The sequence below is a fragment of the Neofelis nebulosa genome, chromosome 5, assembly GCF_028018385.1.
Source record: "Neofelis nebulosa isolate mNeoNeb1 chromosome 5, mNeoNeb1.pri, whole genome shotgun sequence".
NCBI lineage: Eukaryota > Metazoa > Chordata > Mammalia > Carnivora > Felidae > Neofelis > Neofelis nebulosa.
In genome coordinates this window covers 104820445-104837572 of record NC_080786.1, presented here as the reverse complement: position 1 = coordinate 104837572, position 17128 = coordinate 104820445, and the positions used below count along the sequence as shown (strand labels likewise).

Below are 17128 nucleotides of genomic sequence, written 5' to 3'. Positions count from 1 at the left end.
TGTACACATAAAGTAATTTAGTGTAGGATAAAAGGGCCATTTCAAAGGAATGAGAAAAAGCTGGATTAGTTAACAAATGCTGCTGGGAGAGTTGGCTAGTTATTTGGGAAAAAAAGAATAAGATCCTTATTTCCTTTATCAGAATGAATTACAGATTGGTTCAGTATTAAAATTCTTTTTTATAATGAAATCATGCCAGTTCTAGAGAGAAATATTAATGATTTTTTGTTGTTGTTGTTTTGAAATGAGGAAGACCTAAGCATGAAACATGAAACAATGACAGACAGGATAAATTTGCCTATGCCATGCTGTTTCAAAGGCTTCAGAACAGAATGAATCTTGAAACTTTATGAAAATCTAGTTTTAGCAACATGGCATTAGAAGTTTATTGATACCACTTTGCAAGCATTTGGACCAATGCACACTTTTACTGACCAAAAAGGCTATACTTTTATGTGATACCAGCAACTGTGTTTGTGTTTGTAATCATCAGCATGAACCATTTAAGTTGATAGCATTTGGATATTTGAATTTTTGCATGAGTACATATGGACAATAATTTGTATATTGTTACTTAAAATGAATGAATGAGAACTATTGAACTAGGAAAATACTGTGGGAATGCATATAAGAAATTGACATGTGTGATTTACCTCTCGGCCGTGGTGCTGGGTGTGATGGAGAATGCAAACCTTATTTTGTGCTATTTTTAGCACAAATATGAATGTGTGTTGTTTTTATCTTTAAGAAAAAATGTTTTACAAGTCATCCAAAAGTAACTTAGTTTTTAGGCTTCTGAAAAGATTTTGTCACATCATAGGCTGGTCATTGCTTAGCTATTTCAGCCAATCACCTTTTAGGGTAAGAGCAAGAACAAAAAGCCTAGGGAGCAAAACTTGGTTACTGGATTCGGGTGCATATGTTATGAAGAGATGCAAAATATTTGTGATTATGTGTGTCACAGATGGGGACAGAGGGTGCTCATCTTGCTAAGTGACCTACAGTGACTTCATACACTGGGTCCTTGGAGGCTGCACACAGCTACTTTTTAAAAATTGTGTGTCATCTTATGAAATAGTTTTATTTTAATCTAAACATTTGATGCTTACAGAGTATTTTTTCTGCTTACTAACCCTCCAGGCTCAGATTTCTCTTATGGTAGAGTGCAAAACGTAAATTATTACAATAAAATGGGAGCCATTGGAGAATGTATGGAGGGCCACCTCTGTGAGCACCTCTTCTCTCCATCTTTTCACAGTCTTCTGATGCACAGCTTTGAGAAACACCACCCCGAGTAAGTGTGAACAGGTGACAGTAACTTGTAGGCATCCTACTGCTGTATTCGGGTTTTGAGTTCTGAAGTTACGGAGTGGAAGGAAGTAGATTTCACAAAAGGCAAATTTTATTAGCTCCATTCAGCCAACTAAAATGAATGTTTGATTATGTACTTAGAATTCTTACTGAATCCAGTAAACGCCTGAGCTGGTAGATACTTTAGTCATTAAAACTATAATCCAATTAAAGCTAAGGAAGCTAAATAAACAAATTTTAATCAAATTTACTTTGATTTCTCTCTGTTTCTCTCCTTTTTTTCCTTACCACAGGTCACAGTAATGAAAGGCAGTAATAGAAATAAAGATCACTCAGCAGACGGAGAAGGGGCTGGAAAACGACCAAAACGAAAGTGTCTTCAGTGGCATCCATTGCTAGCAAAGAAACTGCTTGACTTTTCAGAAGAGGAGGAAGAGGAAGACGAAGAGGAGGATATTGATAAGGTAATTCTTCTGTTTAACATAGAAGTTTTGAATATTCATTCCAGAAACTACAGTGATTGGTGAGAAAGATGCATTTCTAAAAGTCTGTATAACTTGAATCCTATTTAACTACTTAATGTATATGTTTATTCCAGATATTGAGGGCTTCTAAAGTATCTGTACTTCCTAATCATTTAGACAGAAACAGATCTTCTTCAGTGGTATTTCTGTCTATTAACTAATGATTTTCAGGTAACATGGTAGCACTCCAATGCAGTGGAGATGGGGGTATTTCTAAAATTTGACGCACTTGCCTGGCACCCACCTCGTTGCCCCTCTGGCCTCTCTCTGCTTCAGCCTAGCCCTGCCTCTGTGGACAGCCTTGCAGCTGCTCCGGCCCTCATCTCCACTGCCTTCATGACATCTGGCTGTTTTCAACCCCACCAGTCCTCTGTGGTCAGTCAGTCCTCTCCGTCCCCTTCTCTGGTCTCATGCTTAAGCAGCCAGCTCTCATTTAGAAGGTCACACAGCCATGCAGGTGACTTTAGAAAGCCACACATTCCTCCAAGTCTACGCGGAACTGGTTCCTCCTCCTCCTCATTCAGCTCTCAGCACAAGGACTACCTCCCCAAGAGATGGGGCTTCATCATCTCAGGTGACCCTCCCACCCAACTCATTCCATGTCCAAGGATTTCCTTCCTGGCGTTTCTTACCATTTAACTTGCGCTTAGCTGTATACCTGTGTATGTCTGTCTTGCCAGACTAGAATATAAGCGCAGTAAGAGCAGAGGTCTTGCCCCACATATCCTCCTCTTACTCCTTGGAACCTAGAATGGTGCCTGGCGCATAGCAAGTATTGAATAGATGTATGTTCAATGGAAGAATAAATGAGTACATATTTCGTGTCACTACAACTTTTATTAGCCTGTTTTTAATATCCTGCAGACCTTTGACATCCATTCAGTCTTTTGTTCTAGGCTTGGGTCAGCTTCCATTTTTTTCTGTTTTTCCTGTTTTGCAGACATCTTATCTGGATCCTCTTTATAGTCTCTCTCACTGTTGATCTTTTTCTCCTCTTTTACAGAGAAAATAGAGGCCGCCAGAAACGATTCCTTCAGCTTCCTCTACTCATCTGTATACTTATTTCACTCACCCATCTTTTCCTTCCCCTTCTTTTTTCAGAGAGACCACTGTTACTCATTCTATTTGAGGCCATTGCCAAGTTGATACTGATTTGATCTTTCTGACATATTTGTGCCTGTCGATCACTTGGTCCTGGAGGCTGCCTTCTGTTACTGTTTCTACTCCCAGCCTCACCTTCCTACCTTCATTCTCTTGATGCCCCTCCATTATTCTGCCCTCAAATATTGGTGTTCTCTGGGCTTGTTTTAAGAAAAAATTAATTTTTGTTTCTTTATTTTTTGAGAGAAAGAGAGAGCAAGCAGGGGAGGGGCAGAGAGAGAGAGAGAGAAAGAGAGAAAGAATCCCAAACAGGCTCCTCACTGTCCACACAGAGCCCAACGTAGGACTCAAACTCATGGACCGTGAGATCACGACCTGATCAGATGCTCAGACGCCTAACCCTACTGAGCCACCCAGGTGGCCCACTGTGGGCTTCTTAATTTCTTTCTCAATCCTTAAATTCTACACTGATATTTTTGACTGTTTTCTTGACATATCCACTTAGATCTCCAATCAGAACTTCCGTCTGAATGTGTTCAAAATGAAACTTTGAACCCCATCATCCTGTATCTTCCCTTTCTCAGTAAATGGGAGCCCCCAACTTTCCGGTTGGTGAGATCAGAAAGCTTATCTGTTTTCTTTTGCTCATGTCTCATATGCATCCATCCATCTATTAGCATATTCTCAAGCCATACCTTCTACATATGTTCTCAGTTTGACTCCTCCTTAGCAAGGTCACCACAGCCTCCTTGGTCCAAGCCACCACCATTTTTAGTGCAGATTAGCATATATTCTGCTCTGCCTGCCTCTGCTCTTGCTTTTCCAGTCTTTGCTCAACAGAGCAGCCAGAGGGATCTGTTCAGAATGAAAGGCTGGCTGTGCTGTTCTTCTGCTTCATGAAGGCAGGGAATTCATATGCTCATGGATTTACCCGCCCCACCTAGAACAGTGCCTGGTCCCTATCAGTTGCCCAGTACGCAGTTACTGAGAGAAAGAATGGAATCATTGAATTCCCTTCTCTTTTCAGTCCACACCTGGTGATCTCATCCACTTTTCTAGTCTTGCCTTCTTTGTATTCTTACCTCAGTTCATAATCCCAGCCAAGACATCTCTGCTGAGAACCACCTGACATTTTGCCTACCCGATACCGATCTTTCTGCTCCCAACCCTATCTAATTTCTCTCATTTGAGAAAAAGCATTCTCTGGTGTGTATGAAGGAATCTTGCCACTAAAGGTAGAAGCACTCTTCCTTTTTTAACTGTTAAATCCAACTGGATACCAACTCTCTTGGCTTTACCTCATAAATAAATACTGTCTGTGTTCTTACTTCTCCATTCTTATCATTACGGCCTTAATTCAACCCTGTCTCCTTTCTCACCTGGACAGCTGAAACGAACTTTGAAATGGTTTCTCTAGTTTGGATTGCTTCTCGTTTTGATATTATAATTCATGCTTTACACTGCTGATAGGAGTTATCCTAAAATACAAATCTGGTGATGTCTCTTCTATGCTGAAAACCACTCATGGCTCTCTATTGCATCCAGCTGTGGTTTCCATATCCTGGTCTGGTACAAGTGTTGATTTGTTACAAAGTATTACTGGGCCCTGGTGAAAGAAAAATTTAAGTCCAGATAGAGAGTTTTTTACTTTTATATAATTTTATCTATTTATTCATTTGTTTATTCGTTTTGGGGGTTAATTTAATGAGATAATTGTAACATTAAATAGTAGTTGCCAACATTTTTTAATATTCATATTTGGCAAAATAAATAATCTGTAGTAAAATATGATAACCTATGTTGTTCCCCCTAAGGTGTTTTTTGTTTTGTTTTGTTTTGTTTGTTTTGTTTTGTTTTGTTTTGTTTTTTACAGTCTGCAACTACTTATTTATAGGATTAAATGCATGTTATTTTACATGACAGAGCACATTCTTCATGAAGTAGGTCCATCCATACCTACTTCTACAACCTCATGTCCTGGGTCCATGTTCTAGTCTTATATCTACCAGTGCTATTGAACTGTACATCAGTCAGTCATCAAGCCTTAATCCTTTTTCGGTTTCCGTGTCTCTCCATTGACTACCTGACACATTCTGATTCATCTTTCAGAATCTAGCTCAGACAGCACGGTTTCTAGGGAGACTTTGGTGAGCTTCCACCCTTCCACTAGTGCTTCACTGTAACACTGGCTCCTTGTAATAGTCATCATACTGCTTTTTAATTAATTTGCTTTTCTCTCTTTCTCCTCCCCCTCCACCCTCCACAAACAGTAAGTTCCTTGGTCCAGGATCTTGTCTTATTTATCTTTTTTTCCAGCTCTTGGCTTGAGTTTTATAACTTAGTAACTGAATCAAAAGTTATTCTTTTCTGAAGGGAAAATGTAATTATTTCTTCAACCTATGTAATATACTTTTTATGTCTTGATTTTTCTGTAGCTTCTCTTTAGAAAGCTAACTAAATATCCCTTATTATTTAGCATTCAGAATGCTAAATAAATATTCCTTAAAAATGCAAATCATTGTTAATGATTGTATACATAATGAGGAAGTGAAATCTATAGCCTTCACTCCCAATAATAATCTCTAATGTATTTCCAAATCAGATAGCTATGACTTCAAGATTGTTCCACCGTATTATTTTGTTTGAAGATAATTGATGGTTAATTAAATGCATTTGCAATATTTAATTTAAACTTACAAGACTTTAAAAATATCAAATTGGATTAAGCTAGTGATTCATACCAGAGTAGCTGTCGCAGTTTCCCAATAAAACGTGATGTAGAAGAACACCGTTGCCTTACAGTAGTGGTTCTCGGAGTGTGATCTTCAGACCAACAGCATCAATATCACCTGTGAACTTTTACAAATATGAATTCTGGAGGCCCACTCCACACCTACAGAATTGGAAACTCTGGGAATGGGACCCAACAATCTGTGTTTCATTTAACAAGACCTCCAGGGATTCCACTGCCCACTCAAATTGAAGAAGTAATGCTCTACTATATGATGCAGATTAACAACTACCTTAGTCCTTCTTGATTTTAACTATGAAACAGGAAATTAAAGACATAGCTTTAGTAAGCCTTCTGGACTTCTGTTTGTGGTTGTACTGTTTTCAGGAAATCTCATAGAATCATATTTTAGCCTTAGAAGATATTTAACAGTCCTAATATATTCTAAGGTTCTGTGATCAGAGGTATCTGCAGCCATGTGCAAGAAGTACCGAAAGAGATTAGAAGCAGAAAGACTAGGCCTGGGGCACTTGCATGGCTCAGTCTGTTGAGTGTCCAACTTCGGTTCAGGTCACAAACTCATGGTTCATGAGTTTGAGCCCCAAATCAGTCTGGCTGCTGTCAGTGCAGAGCCTGCTTTGGATCCCCTGCCCCCCCCTTCTCTCTTCCCCTACCCAACTTGTTCTCTCTCTCTGTCTGTCTCTCTCTCGATCTCTCTCAAAAATAATAAGCATTTTTAAAAATTAAAAAAAAAAAAAAAAAGGAAGCAGAAAGACTAGGCCATAGGCTCAGGCAGTGGGAATGACAGTTACACAGATGGGATGGGCGGGATCAGAGCTTTGTGGAAGTCCTTGAAGACCGGGAATTGAATGAAATGCTGAGGAAAAGGGGGGATTCAGAATCTATTTTGAAGGTTTAAGCCCAAGTGAATTTACTCCTGTCATCATAGCATTTCACTAAATGATATTTACAGGCTTGAAAATTTACTACATAGTTCCTCCTTCAAATAATGTTAAATGTCTATTTTGATTTTTACAATAGGAGGCTCCACTTGTGATGTGCATACATTACATTTTTATTACCTACTTTTATGTTAAACACTTTTACATTATTAGCTGTAGAAAAGCACTTTCCAAACAGGAGAAACAACTAATATTCATATATTTTTGTGTGTGTGTAAATGTTGTTGTTAATCTTGAGACGCATATATCACAGCATGAGTTTATTTATTGAGTTTATTTATTTATTTATTAGTTAGGTACTAATGTTGTACCAGCCATTGAACTAGATGCCGTGGTTGTAAAGGTAAATAACTTTTGTCCTCAAAGAGTTCACTGTTTAGTGAGGGGGAAAATGTTAGCAATTATAACATGATATATTCTGTAATAGAGACATGCACAGGTTGCTATAGAAACTAAGCAGAAGGCATTGTAAGTTGGTTATCAACCACTAATAGTGGTTGATGATTAATTTTTTTCCAATTTGTAAGTTGTTTAAATGAAGGTAAAAAAAATACAATTTGAAAGCCAAACTGATTGTTAAAGCAAAATTGTCCAGGATGTGTTAAACATCTGGCTTTTGTTTTGGTTGGTAATAGGTTCAACTTCTTGGGGCCGATGGCCTAGAGCAAGATGTTGGTGAGACTGATGATGAATCACCAGAACAGCGAGCCCGGAGACCAATGAATGCATTTCTCTTATTTTGCAAACGTCATCGCTCCCTTGTACGACAGGAACACCCCCGGCTTGATAACCGAGGTGCTACCAAGATACTGGCTGATTGGTGGGCTGTTCTAGATCCAAAGGAAAAGCAGAAATACACAGACATGGCCAAGGAGGTAGGTTACAATGCCAAGGTTTAATGGTGGCTGTGAGCAACCAATCCCATACCCCTGTCAGCAAATGTGGAGTCTCTGCTGAAGGTCTAGCAGCACAAAGGTGAATCCTGAAGCAAGTGTTCAGTGAAAACATAAGAGCTTTTTTCCTATTCCTGAATTCCAAGTCCACCTTGCAAATGCTGGTGGAGGTGCCAAGAACAATTAATTACCAAGTTTTTTCATTGCATATACTTCACGGATTGATGTAGAGGGTTGATTTTTATGAATGGTTATTTATTATGAATGATGGGTTTAAAAATTTTTTTTCTAGGAACCCAGCTTCTGCTCTCAGAATGCCCATGGTAAAGATAATAATCTTAGGTTACTCTAGTTGTGTCATGGGAAAAAGTCTTGATCTAGTCCTAATGCTAAATAGCCTTGTGACAGTATCTAAGTCAATTTCTGGGTCTCAGCCCCTTTTTTTTTTTTAATGTTCTTAGAATGAGGAAATTGGACACCAATTTATATCCTTTCCACCTCCTTTTTTTGTAATAAGCACCATTATTGTGCCTTTGACTTATTTCTGTTCTGTAGGCATTGCAGCATGCATATTTAAAACCAGTAAAGGAATGCACGGCAGTGAAACATGATAAATTGTGGTATGTGCAGGCATGTAAACACTGTATACACAGAAACACTTCCATGCAGGAAGGCTGTTTCGAGAGGTGGGACATTAGTCAATTCTGAAACCCTATCAGTGACTAAATTCCTTCAAAAACTGTATACCAGTCTGTTGTTAAATTACTCTGAAATTAATGTGAATTCATCATGCTTTTTAAATGTATTATGTAATGGATTTAGCAAGTGAAGGAAAAGCAAAGCAATATGGTTGTTAGGTTAAACTTGAAAGGAGTAATTCTCACATTGTTCCTTCAACCTTATAGCTTGCTAACAATCTTGATTCATGAAAACCCCTGCCACCCAAACATTTGATTAAGTTCTATGAAAAGTTGAACCAGCAGGGGACAAAAATACAGAGTTTCAAGTGACACATTTTATTAGACATCTCAGTGTGTGGGAAAATAATTCTTCCAATTGCTGTGGTTTTATTGAGTTGTTTATCAGGCTAACATGTAACATAAATATTTCTTATGCAATGTTAAAGGATATTTGAATCCAGAGTATATGATTAGCATAGTTGTTATGTAATTAATGATGGCACAGACTTTGTCAATTGGCTGTTGTTAAAGACAGGATTTCAACTATGTGGGGCACCTGGAAAATTAAAGTCAATTCCAGTAGCCCACATGATTTTAAATGTTTCAGTAGATTTCAGCTAGTATAACAGTAATTAACAGTAGCACTTTCCCAGTAAATGGCCTTAGATTTTTTTATAGTCATGTTTATATGGTAAAATAAACAATTATCTAAAACCTCATAGGGAACCGCATTAGCTTCCTATAATTAAACACTTGAGTTTGTTTTTGGATTGCTGTTTTTTGATAACATGCAGCCTATCCTAAGTATATTGTTTGCCTTTTCTTAAGTACCGCTAATTTACAAACCCAATAGGTGGCCACTTTTAAGAGGAGGAAGTATTATTTTCATACAGGAAATCTCTTGCTAATTACTTACTTAGGTTCACAATATTTGTCCTGGTGGCACTGTAATGAAATCTGTTAGGGTGGCCTCCTGCAATCTACTACAGGTGGGGGTGGATCTTCCACCTTGCAATTTGCCTCGTTTCCAGTTGCTCTTACGAACTGCTCTCATTTGTAGTTAAAAGTGTGGAAGGTTCAGCTACTTTCCGAATTATTATATAATTGGTTTCTAGCCATAAGTGATACTGACTTGTTTCAATTTATTTGCTAAATGGTTTTGAAATTACATTAAAGTGCACGTAATTGTGCTGGTGCTTTTTTGTGTGTTAATATTGCAGCCTTAACTGCAATGTCAGCTTAAGCAACAAAAGCTTATCGAGTGACTTGAGTATACCAGGTCTTGTGGTGGTTGCTAGTGACGAATAAGTCTCCGTTCCTCAAGGCCCCCACTCCCAGGCAGGCATTTTTAAAAGTTTCATATGTGTAACCTCTTCATTTTCAACACCAAATTTTAAATGTGTTCTCTAAAGGAAGAAGACATATTCTATCAGTATAGTTTTTGTGTGAATATGAATACTTAAAAAGGGATATATTTTTAAAACAGAAGTGATTAGTAAGTAATACAGCTTTGGAGAGTGTATTTTTTTTATCTGTTAAAACTTTCTCTGACGCTTTTCTTGCTCCTGATTATCTTCTATTTTAGTGCATCTGGTGAGAGGAAATACCCATTGTGGGATTTGTTTTCAGTTTCTTGAATTACTGCCCGGTACTAGTTTGCGTTGTTAAAAAAAAAAAGGGCGGGGGGAGGGTTGAATGAGGGTTTCATGTTCTCTGATGAATCTCATTAGAGCAATAACTGGTTATAAGTAATTTTAAAAAATACTATCTTAAGGATATAACCTGGGTTGTTTTCTTCAATTCAGCAGTGTGCATGATGGTACAGTGTTGTGGATGCTCCCAAGCTCTAACTTCTAACTGTGTGACTGACTGCTTGTTAGGGACACAGAAACAGCCTTCCTTTTCCTTTTCACATCTTTATGTCCATACTCTTACAAATACAGAACTACAAGTCTGCATTTTTTCCCAAAGAATTGCTGGAACCTTCCACTTGTCACTTAAACTAATGATCATAATTAATTAATTTACATTCATTTTAGAAGATTGCATACTAGACCTTCAGGAAGAGCAGAGTCAGTGCAAAGAAGAGGAGAGGATCTGGAAAGTTAAAAATAGTTTTGAGTGACTTTGTAATACCCCATCCCTTCTTTTTTGTAGGATCAGGGGCATGAGGCAAAATGCATGCATTTATTGATTAATTGGTTCATTCCAAGCTTGATGTTTTACATAAGCACAAACCTGTTAAGTCAGTAATGATTTTCCCCATTCTTCAGAGCAGGGATCTAAGGCTCTTGGGAGTTAATATCTTCATCAGTCCTGCACTGTGGTGCTGGGATACTCTTGACTGTTTGACTCCCATACTCTTCATATATCTTGCTCACTTAGATGCCTATGAGATAAGAGGTTTGAGTAATTATGGCAAAAAAATGGTAACAATAGAGTGCATGGGCTCAATTGGTTAAGCATCTGACTCTTGGTTTCATCTTAGGTCATGGTCTTGTGGTTTGTGTGTTCGAGCCCTGCTGATAGCACAGAGCCTGCTTGGAATTCTCTCTCTCTCTTTCTCTCTGTCTGCCCCTTCTCCATTCGTGCTATCTCTGTCTCCCTCAAAATAAATAAACTTAAAACAATGGGAGTAATAAAATGTCACAGTTGTAATGGGAAAAGTCTGCTTGTGCTGGGGGCAGTAGGGATATTTCAGAAAAGGCTTTATGGAATTGATGGAATCTGTCGTAGGATTTAGTATAGGATTCAGAGAGAAAGGCAGGGATAAAAGCAGATGTGGGATAGTAAGAACAGTTTCAGGAACAAGAAAGGTTGTTTTACCCCTGAGCTTAGAATATGTGTAACTAACAGGAAATGATGATGTAAAGACAAAAAGCATGAGACCAGGCTGACAAGTTTGAAGGTTCAGTTGTATGTCAATAAAACAGTGATGGAATTAAATGCAATAAAATGCAACGTGAAGGTAAACTATAATAGCCTTTTGTAAATGTTGGTATCCGTTGCCATCGGTACTCTAGCAAAGATTCTCGTCACTATAAAACTCCATGGAGTTTTTAGCAATTAGTTCTTGCTTCATATTTAAGATAAAACTAACCTACTTATTCGCTTGCTTGGCTTTATTAGAAATGGATTCTTCTCCAAAGAAGGTAGACTCTGATTTTCTCATACATTATAACTGTGGAGAGAATTTTTGTTTACTATCACATATCATGTACTTCACAGTGTCTGAATTCTTAGAAGCATACTGTGGCACCTTGCATACTACTAAACTAGAGTGGAACCTCATTTTTCCAGCATCCTTGAGAAACTGGTGTTACACATAAGTGATTTCCAGGGGGATGAAACTTTGCTGTTCCCTTAAACACTTTATCTTATATATTTATCCTGGGAACTTTATTTAAAATTTTGTTTATATGTGTCCTTACTTAAAGCATTCAGAATGCCTTTTGAATTTTTTTGAAAATTCAACACATTTATCCCAAACAACAATTACTTTATAATTTGTAATTTGGTGAGACCTATGTGAACAGTTAAGTTACAGTCACATTTTTCTCCATATGTTAAATGATTCTTTTTTTTAAAGTTTATTTATTTATATTGAGAGAGAGAGAGAGAGCGTGTGGCGAGAGGGAGAGGGAGAGAGAGAATCCCAAGCAGGCTCCTCGCTGTCAGCATGGAGCCCACCTTAGGGCTCAATCTCAGGAACTGTGAGATCATGACCTGAGCTGAGATCAAGAGTCCAGCCACTTAACTGACTAAGCCTCCCCGGTGCCTGTGTGTATTAAATAATTCTTAACTCTTCTTTTGAATTTCCTCTTTGCTTTTCCATGAGAAAGCTTTTGGGTCCACCCTCAGCGGCCAATTGACATTTCTCTCCTCTGTGCCAGTCATTTTTGGCTATGTCTAATGAAATGACTTATTTTATAGGGGATTTTCTGAGTAATTAGGGTCCCCACTACTTTTGGGGGATGTGGGTAATTAAACCAAAGACATGGGACTCCATGCTTCACAATAGGCCTTGTTTCTGAGACCTTTGTCATTCCTATATTCCAGATATCAGGACTTTTCTCACTGCATTAGAAAAAAATATTTAAATGTTTATTTTTGAGATGATAATAATCAACTTTTGAATATTGCTTTATTCTTCCCAGAGTTCTTTTATAAATATTTAACTTAGAATAATTCCAGAAGGTAGGTGTTTTTTGTTTTTTTTTTTTGTTTGTTTTTTTGCGGGGGTTGGGGGGGGGGGGTTGTTTGCAGAAGCTAAAGATGACACTGAGATCCAGAACAGTTATGTGATTTATCCAAGGATGCAAGTTAGTAGTAATAGAGCTTGAGCTCTCATACTTGGCTTTCTCCCTTCTCAGACCTTTCTGAGTTTCCAGCTCTGTAAAAGGTCAATAAAGATGCCTGCCCTCATAGGGTTGAGTAAAATGCAAATAAAGCGTGTACATACAAGCATTCTGTTGTAGAGCTTAAAATGCTATAAATGGTAGTTTTTTGTTTTAAGTTTATTTATTTTGAGAGAGAGAGAGAAAATGCACAACTGAGGGAGGAGCAGAGAGAGAGAGAGAGAGAGAGAGAGAGAGAGAGAGAGAGAATCCCAAGCAGGCTCCACACTGTCAGCATAGAGCCCAATGTGGGGGTTCACCCACAAACTGTGAGATTGTGACCTGAGCCAAAACCAAGAGTCAGATGCTTAACCCACTGAGCCATCCGGGCACCTCTAAAATGGTAGTATAGTTTTTATTCCTGATAAGAAAACTTAAGTTTGTCTGTATTTGATACTTCTTTACAAAGTAATTATTTACTATTTTTATCAGGGCATGTCAACACAATGAAAGCCTACTAAAACACAAAGCTGAAACACAAGAACCAACAAAACTAATTACATCATTTGCTCAACTTGCAGATACTATTCAGTGTGATCGATAGCCTCTAACCAGATAGATGTGTAAAGTGAGGTAACTACTTGATTTTGGAAATATCAGTCCTTTTAGTTAGTAAACACTAACAGTTAAATATTCAAATCAAATAAAATTATAAGGACTTTATAAGGAACCCATGACTAGTGACAAAAAATAGATCCCACAGCAAGTGATATATTGAGAATTTAAACCGAGTCTCTTAGAACTCATTTTGGTATTGGTTTCAGATATTAATTTTTAGATTGATGGAGGGACCTAATACTCCAATATCCTGTAAGATGTTACTATAGTAACTCTTGATTACTTTGAAATTGAAGATCATTCAAGGGATGTGGATAAAAATTAATTTTTGTACTGTTTGAAAAATTACAAATTCATGCTGCAAATTATTTTGTAAAGAGAAAATCTAAATTAGTATGCCTTAGTGAGCACATATTTTAGAAGAAAACACACATTTTACAATTCAAATTAGTTAATGTATGAATTTAGTAATACATTTTCAGAAATCAAATAATGTTTTATTTACCCAGATCCCTATCTACTTTTTAAAAATTAACAAAATTACTTTAATTAATTCATTTATTTTATTTAGTTCACTTATTTTAAAAGTTTATTTATTTATTTCCAGAGGTGGGGAGGAACATAAGCAGGGGAAGGGCAGAGACTGAGAGGGAGAGAGAGAGAATCCCAAGCAGGCCTGACGCAGGGCTCAATCTCACGAACCAGGAGATCATGACCTGAGCCAAGGTCAAGAGTCAGACACTTAACCTACTGAGCCACCCAGCTGTCCCTAAAAAAATTATATTTTAAAAGAAATTCTGAAATTTGTGCTAGTTAAATTTACTTTTCCCCTGATTTACCTACATTGGAGTAAAGTAGTCCTTTTAAAAATTTATATATGAAAATGAACTAATCTTGCCATGATAATCTTTACAGCCAATTTAGGTAACCATATCCACAGCCAACTCAGTTTTTCCTTTATAACCCTATAGTAGAACCAAACAATTCCCTGGTCACTTATTCAAGTCACTTTTTGACGTATATAACTTTTATTGGAGTGGCTTTATCATGAAAGTCTTACAGGTTAATGTATGACTTAAAATATTTTTATTCTGTCAAAACCATAAACTTAATTCAGTGTTCTGTCACATAATATAGTCTAGTTTTCTCCCTATTAAAAATACCTGGTAAAAATAATTCAGGTCACATAGTGCTGTTGAGTTTTATTATCTAAGTGAACAATTTTGTAAATTTTTTCTTTTAACGTTTATTTATTTTTGAGACAGAGAGAGACAGAGCATGAACGGGGGAGGGGCAGAGAGAGGGAGACACAGAATCTGAAACAGGCTCCAGGCTCTGAGCTGTCAGCACAGAGCCCGACGCCGGGCTCAAACTCACGGACCGTGAGATCATGACCTGAGCCGAAGTTGGCCGTTTAACCGACTGAGCCACCCAGGCGCCCCTAAGTGAACAATTTTAGAGTTAGAACTCCTGGAACTAAGACTGTACAGATTGGTGCCACTTCTCAAGTATCTCCCTTCCCTCTTCCACCCTTGGGTAATGTGATTTCTGCTGCCCCCTTGAAGAGATAAAACTGTTTCAAAATTTATTATGCTGGGGGTCACTTAGACCCCTGCAGTGTTATAAAATAAAAAATATGTTCTATCTCTTTTTTAAAAAATCAGATAATTTTTATCTCCACAGTTCTGGTAGGTTTGTTTTTGTTTGTTGTTTTTGTTTGTTTGTTTTTTGTTTTGTTTTGTTTTTTTATCATAGTAGTATTTCTCCTATTTGCACCAGAATCAGCTGTCTTTGTTATTTGTTTGTATGTTTATTTGGGGGGGGGGGGCGGGTAGAGAAGCAGAGAGAGAGAGAGAGAGAGAGAGAGAGAGAGAGAGAGAGAGAGAATGAATATATCCCAAGTAGGTTCCACACTGTCAGCCCTGAGCCTCAAGTGGGGCTCAATCCCATGAACTGTGAGATCATGACCTGAGCCGAAATCAAGAGTCAGACCCTCAAACCACTGAGCCACCCAGGTGCCTCTCAGCTGTCTTTATTTGTATAGACATTTACAGGATTCTTTATTCCTGGACCTCACCAAGGTTGCCATTCTCTTTTCACTGTGCTGAAGAAAATCTAGACTGCAATAATAGCTAGAAATATTACTGGATTTTAGATGGCACCTCCCCCAACCACCATTAAAAACAAATAATTGGAGAACAGTTAGTACAGTTTTCATTAACATTAAGGTGCTTTTTAGGGTCAAATTTCCTTTCTTATAAATGATCCAGAAAAATACTTAATGTTGTGACCCAATTTTTAAAATATTAACATAGAGTATTGTTTTTTGGTATATGATAATGTCATTGTCATATATGAAGTTGGCAAAATACCATGACAAAGGGTATGTATTTAATACCGCTCTGAATAACAGTGATTTGTTATTACTGCTAATACAGTGTTGTGGTGGTTGGGGTCAGAGAGAAGAGAGCCCGCATTTGCTGAGCATCATGTATAAATAATAAACTGTCTGTAAAGTAGATGCACTTAGGTTATCTAATCAATTGGAAATTTAAAGAAAAAAATTGGAAGCCATGATGTGAATTTTTATTTTAATGGGAAATTTTTGAAAATCGGTATTTTTAGCAAGAGGTTAGTTATTGGCGAGATTAGACCAATAGCCTGTGTGATTGATGTTCTTGGATGAAAACAGGTTTCCCTCTCATGCCCAGCATGAAGAACTCTGTCTCAAAGATCCAGATGGATGGGGCGTATCTCTTTGACCCTTTAAATCCTGTAATGATGGATTTTTGTCACGGAGTTGACCAGAATGCAAAGTTTCACTCAGCTGTTTGCTTCATACTGTATACAGTCTTCCTTCATTTTGCCATTACTCAACCTTCTCTGTAATCCCTTTCTTGATAACCTCACCACAACAAATGATTAAGCCTTTCTGTTGTTTCTTATAGTTGAATCAGAGCAAGTGATTGATGAGGTGCCCAGTTCCAAGGACAGACATCCTCATACCCCAAGGCTCTTTCTGCCTCTGCCTTTATTTGGTGTTCAAGTGTGTCTTTACATGAATTTATGGCATCTCCATGTAAGCTTTAAATTCCTAAAGACAAGGAATGTGTGTTCTTTTCTCTGTCTCCCACATTCTTAATGCTTTTGCTCAATATATTTCTGATTGAGCTAATGAATGTTGTCTTGTTACTGCTCATTTACATCAAGTATCTGCAAGCTTAATATGGTGTTACCAGAGTATTGACCCTCCTAGTGAATTCTCAGTTACCATTTTCCATAAAACCCCACATGCTCCATGCCTTTCTCTTGCCTTCTGTTCTTCAACCCATAGGCACTTCCCCTTTTACAGATCCTTTGAAGAATCATTTTTCATGCTTGAACCAGGGGAATGCTTACAAACCACATGTAAAAAGAAATAGTATGTTTGTGTGACTAATTGTGGATTGTAAACAGTTTGAAGGCAGAGACTTTAATTCATGCTTTTAACCAGTGTCTGTCATCTAGTCCAGCATTTGTCACAACTGGGACTTTCTTCTTTAAAAACTACATTTTTTTTTTCCTCATGGCAAATGTGTTAATTTGTTTGAAAGTCTTTTGTCATTTTATAGAGTGGTGACCTTTGTCCAGATGACTGTTCATCTGACAAACCCAGCCCATGTGCCTTTTACTTGGACACAGTAATGATGCATGTGTCTGCTACTTCCATTTGCACCTCACCCTATCATTTGTCACTTTCCACCTTCAGATGGGAGGCAAGGCTATTTGTCTCCCTGAGCCTAAAATGTGAATCCCCCATGCAGGTGAGTGCGGTAGAGTAGGGTGTCTCTCAGATCACATTTGATTCCTCCAAATCTATTCTGCTGTTGGTGGTAAATTCTAGTTTCTTTCGCCTTGCATCCTATTTTAATTATTTTTGTTAGAAACGTGGAACTGTATTTTTCCATTATTTTGTGTCTGCCTTCCTTCTG

General features: G+C 37.7%; 1 protein-coding gene across 6 annotated transcripts in view; it reads left to right on the top strand.

Annotated features, from left to right (window-relative positions):
• BBX (BBX high mobility group box domain containing) overlaps positions 1 to 17128 on the top strand; it is a 285709-nt gene that overhangs the window by 179478 nt on the left and 89103 nt on the right. For all 6 annotated transcript variants that reach the window (XM_058731518.1, XM_058731517.1, XM_058731512.1 and 3 more), the window contains 2 exons: positions 1605 to 1775; positions 7265 to 7504. In XM_058731518.1, the coding sequence (XP_058587501.1) occupies positions 1614 to 1775; positions 7265 to 7504 (402 nt within the window). In that variant the 5' untranslated portion in view covers positions 1605 to 1613. The remainder of the gene's footprint in view (positions 1 to 1604; positions 1776 to 7264; positions 7505 to 17128) is intronic.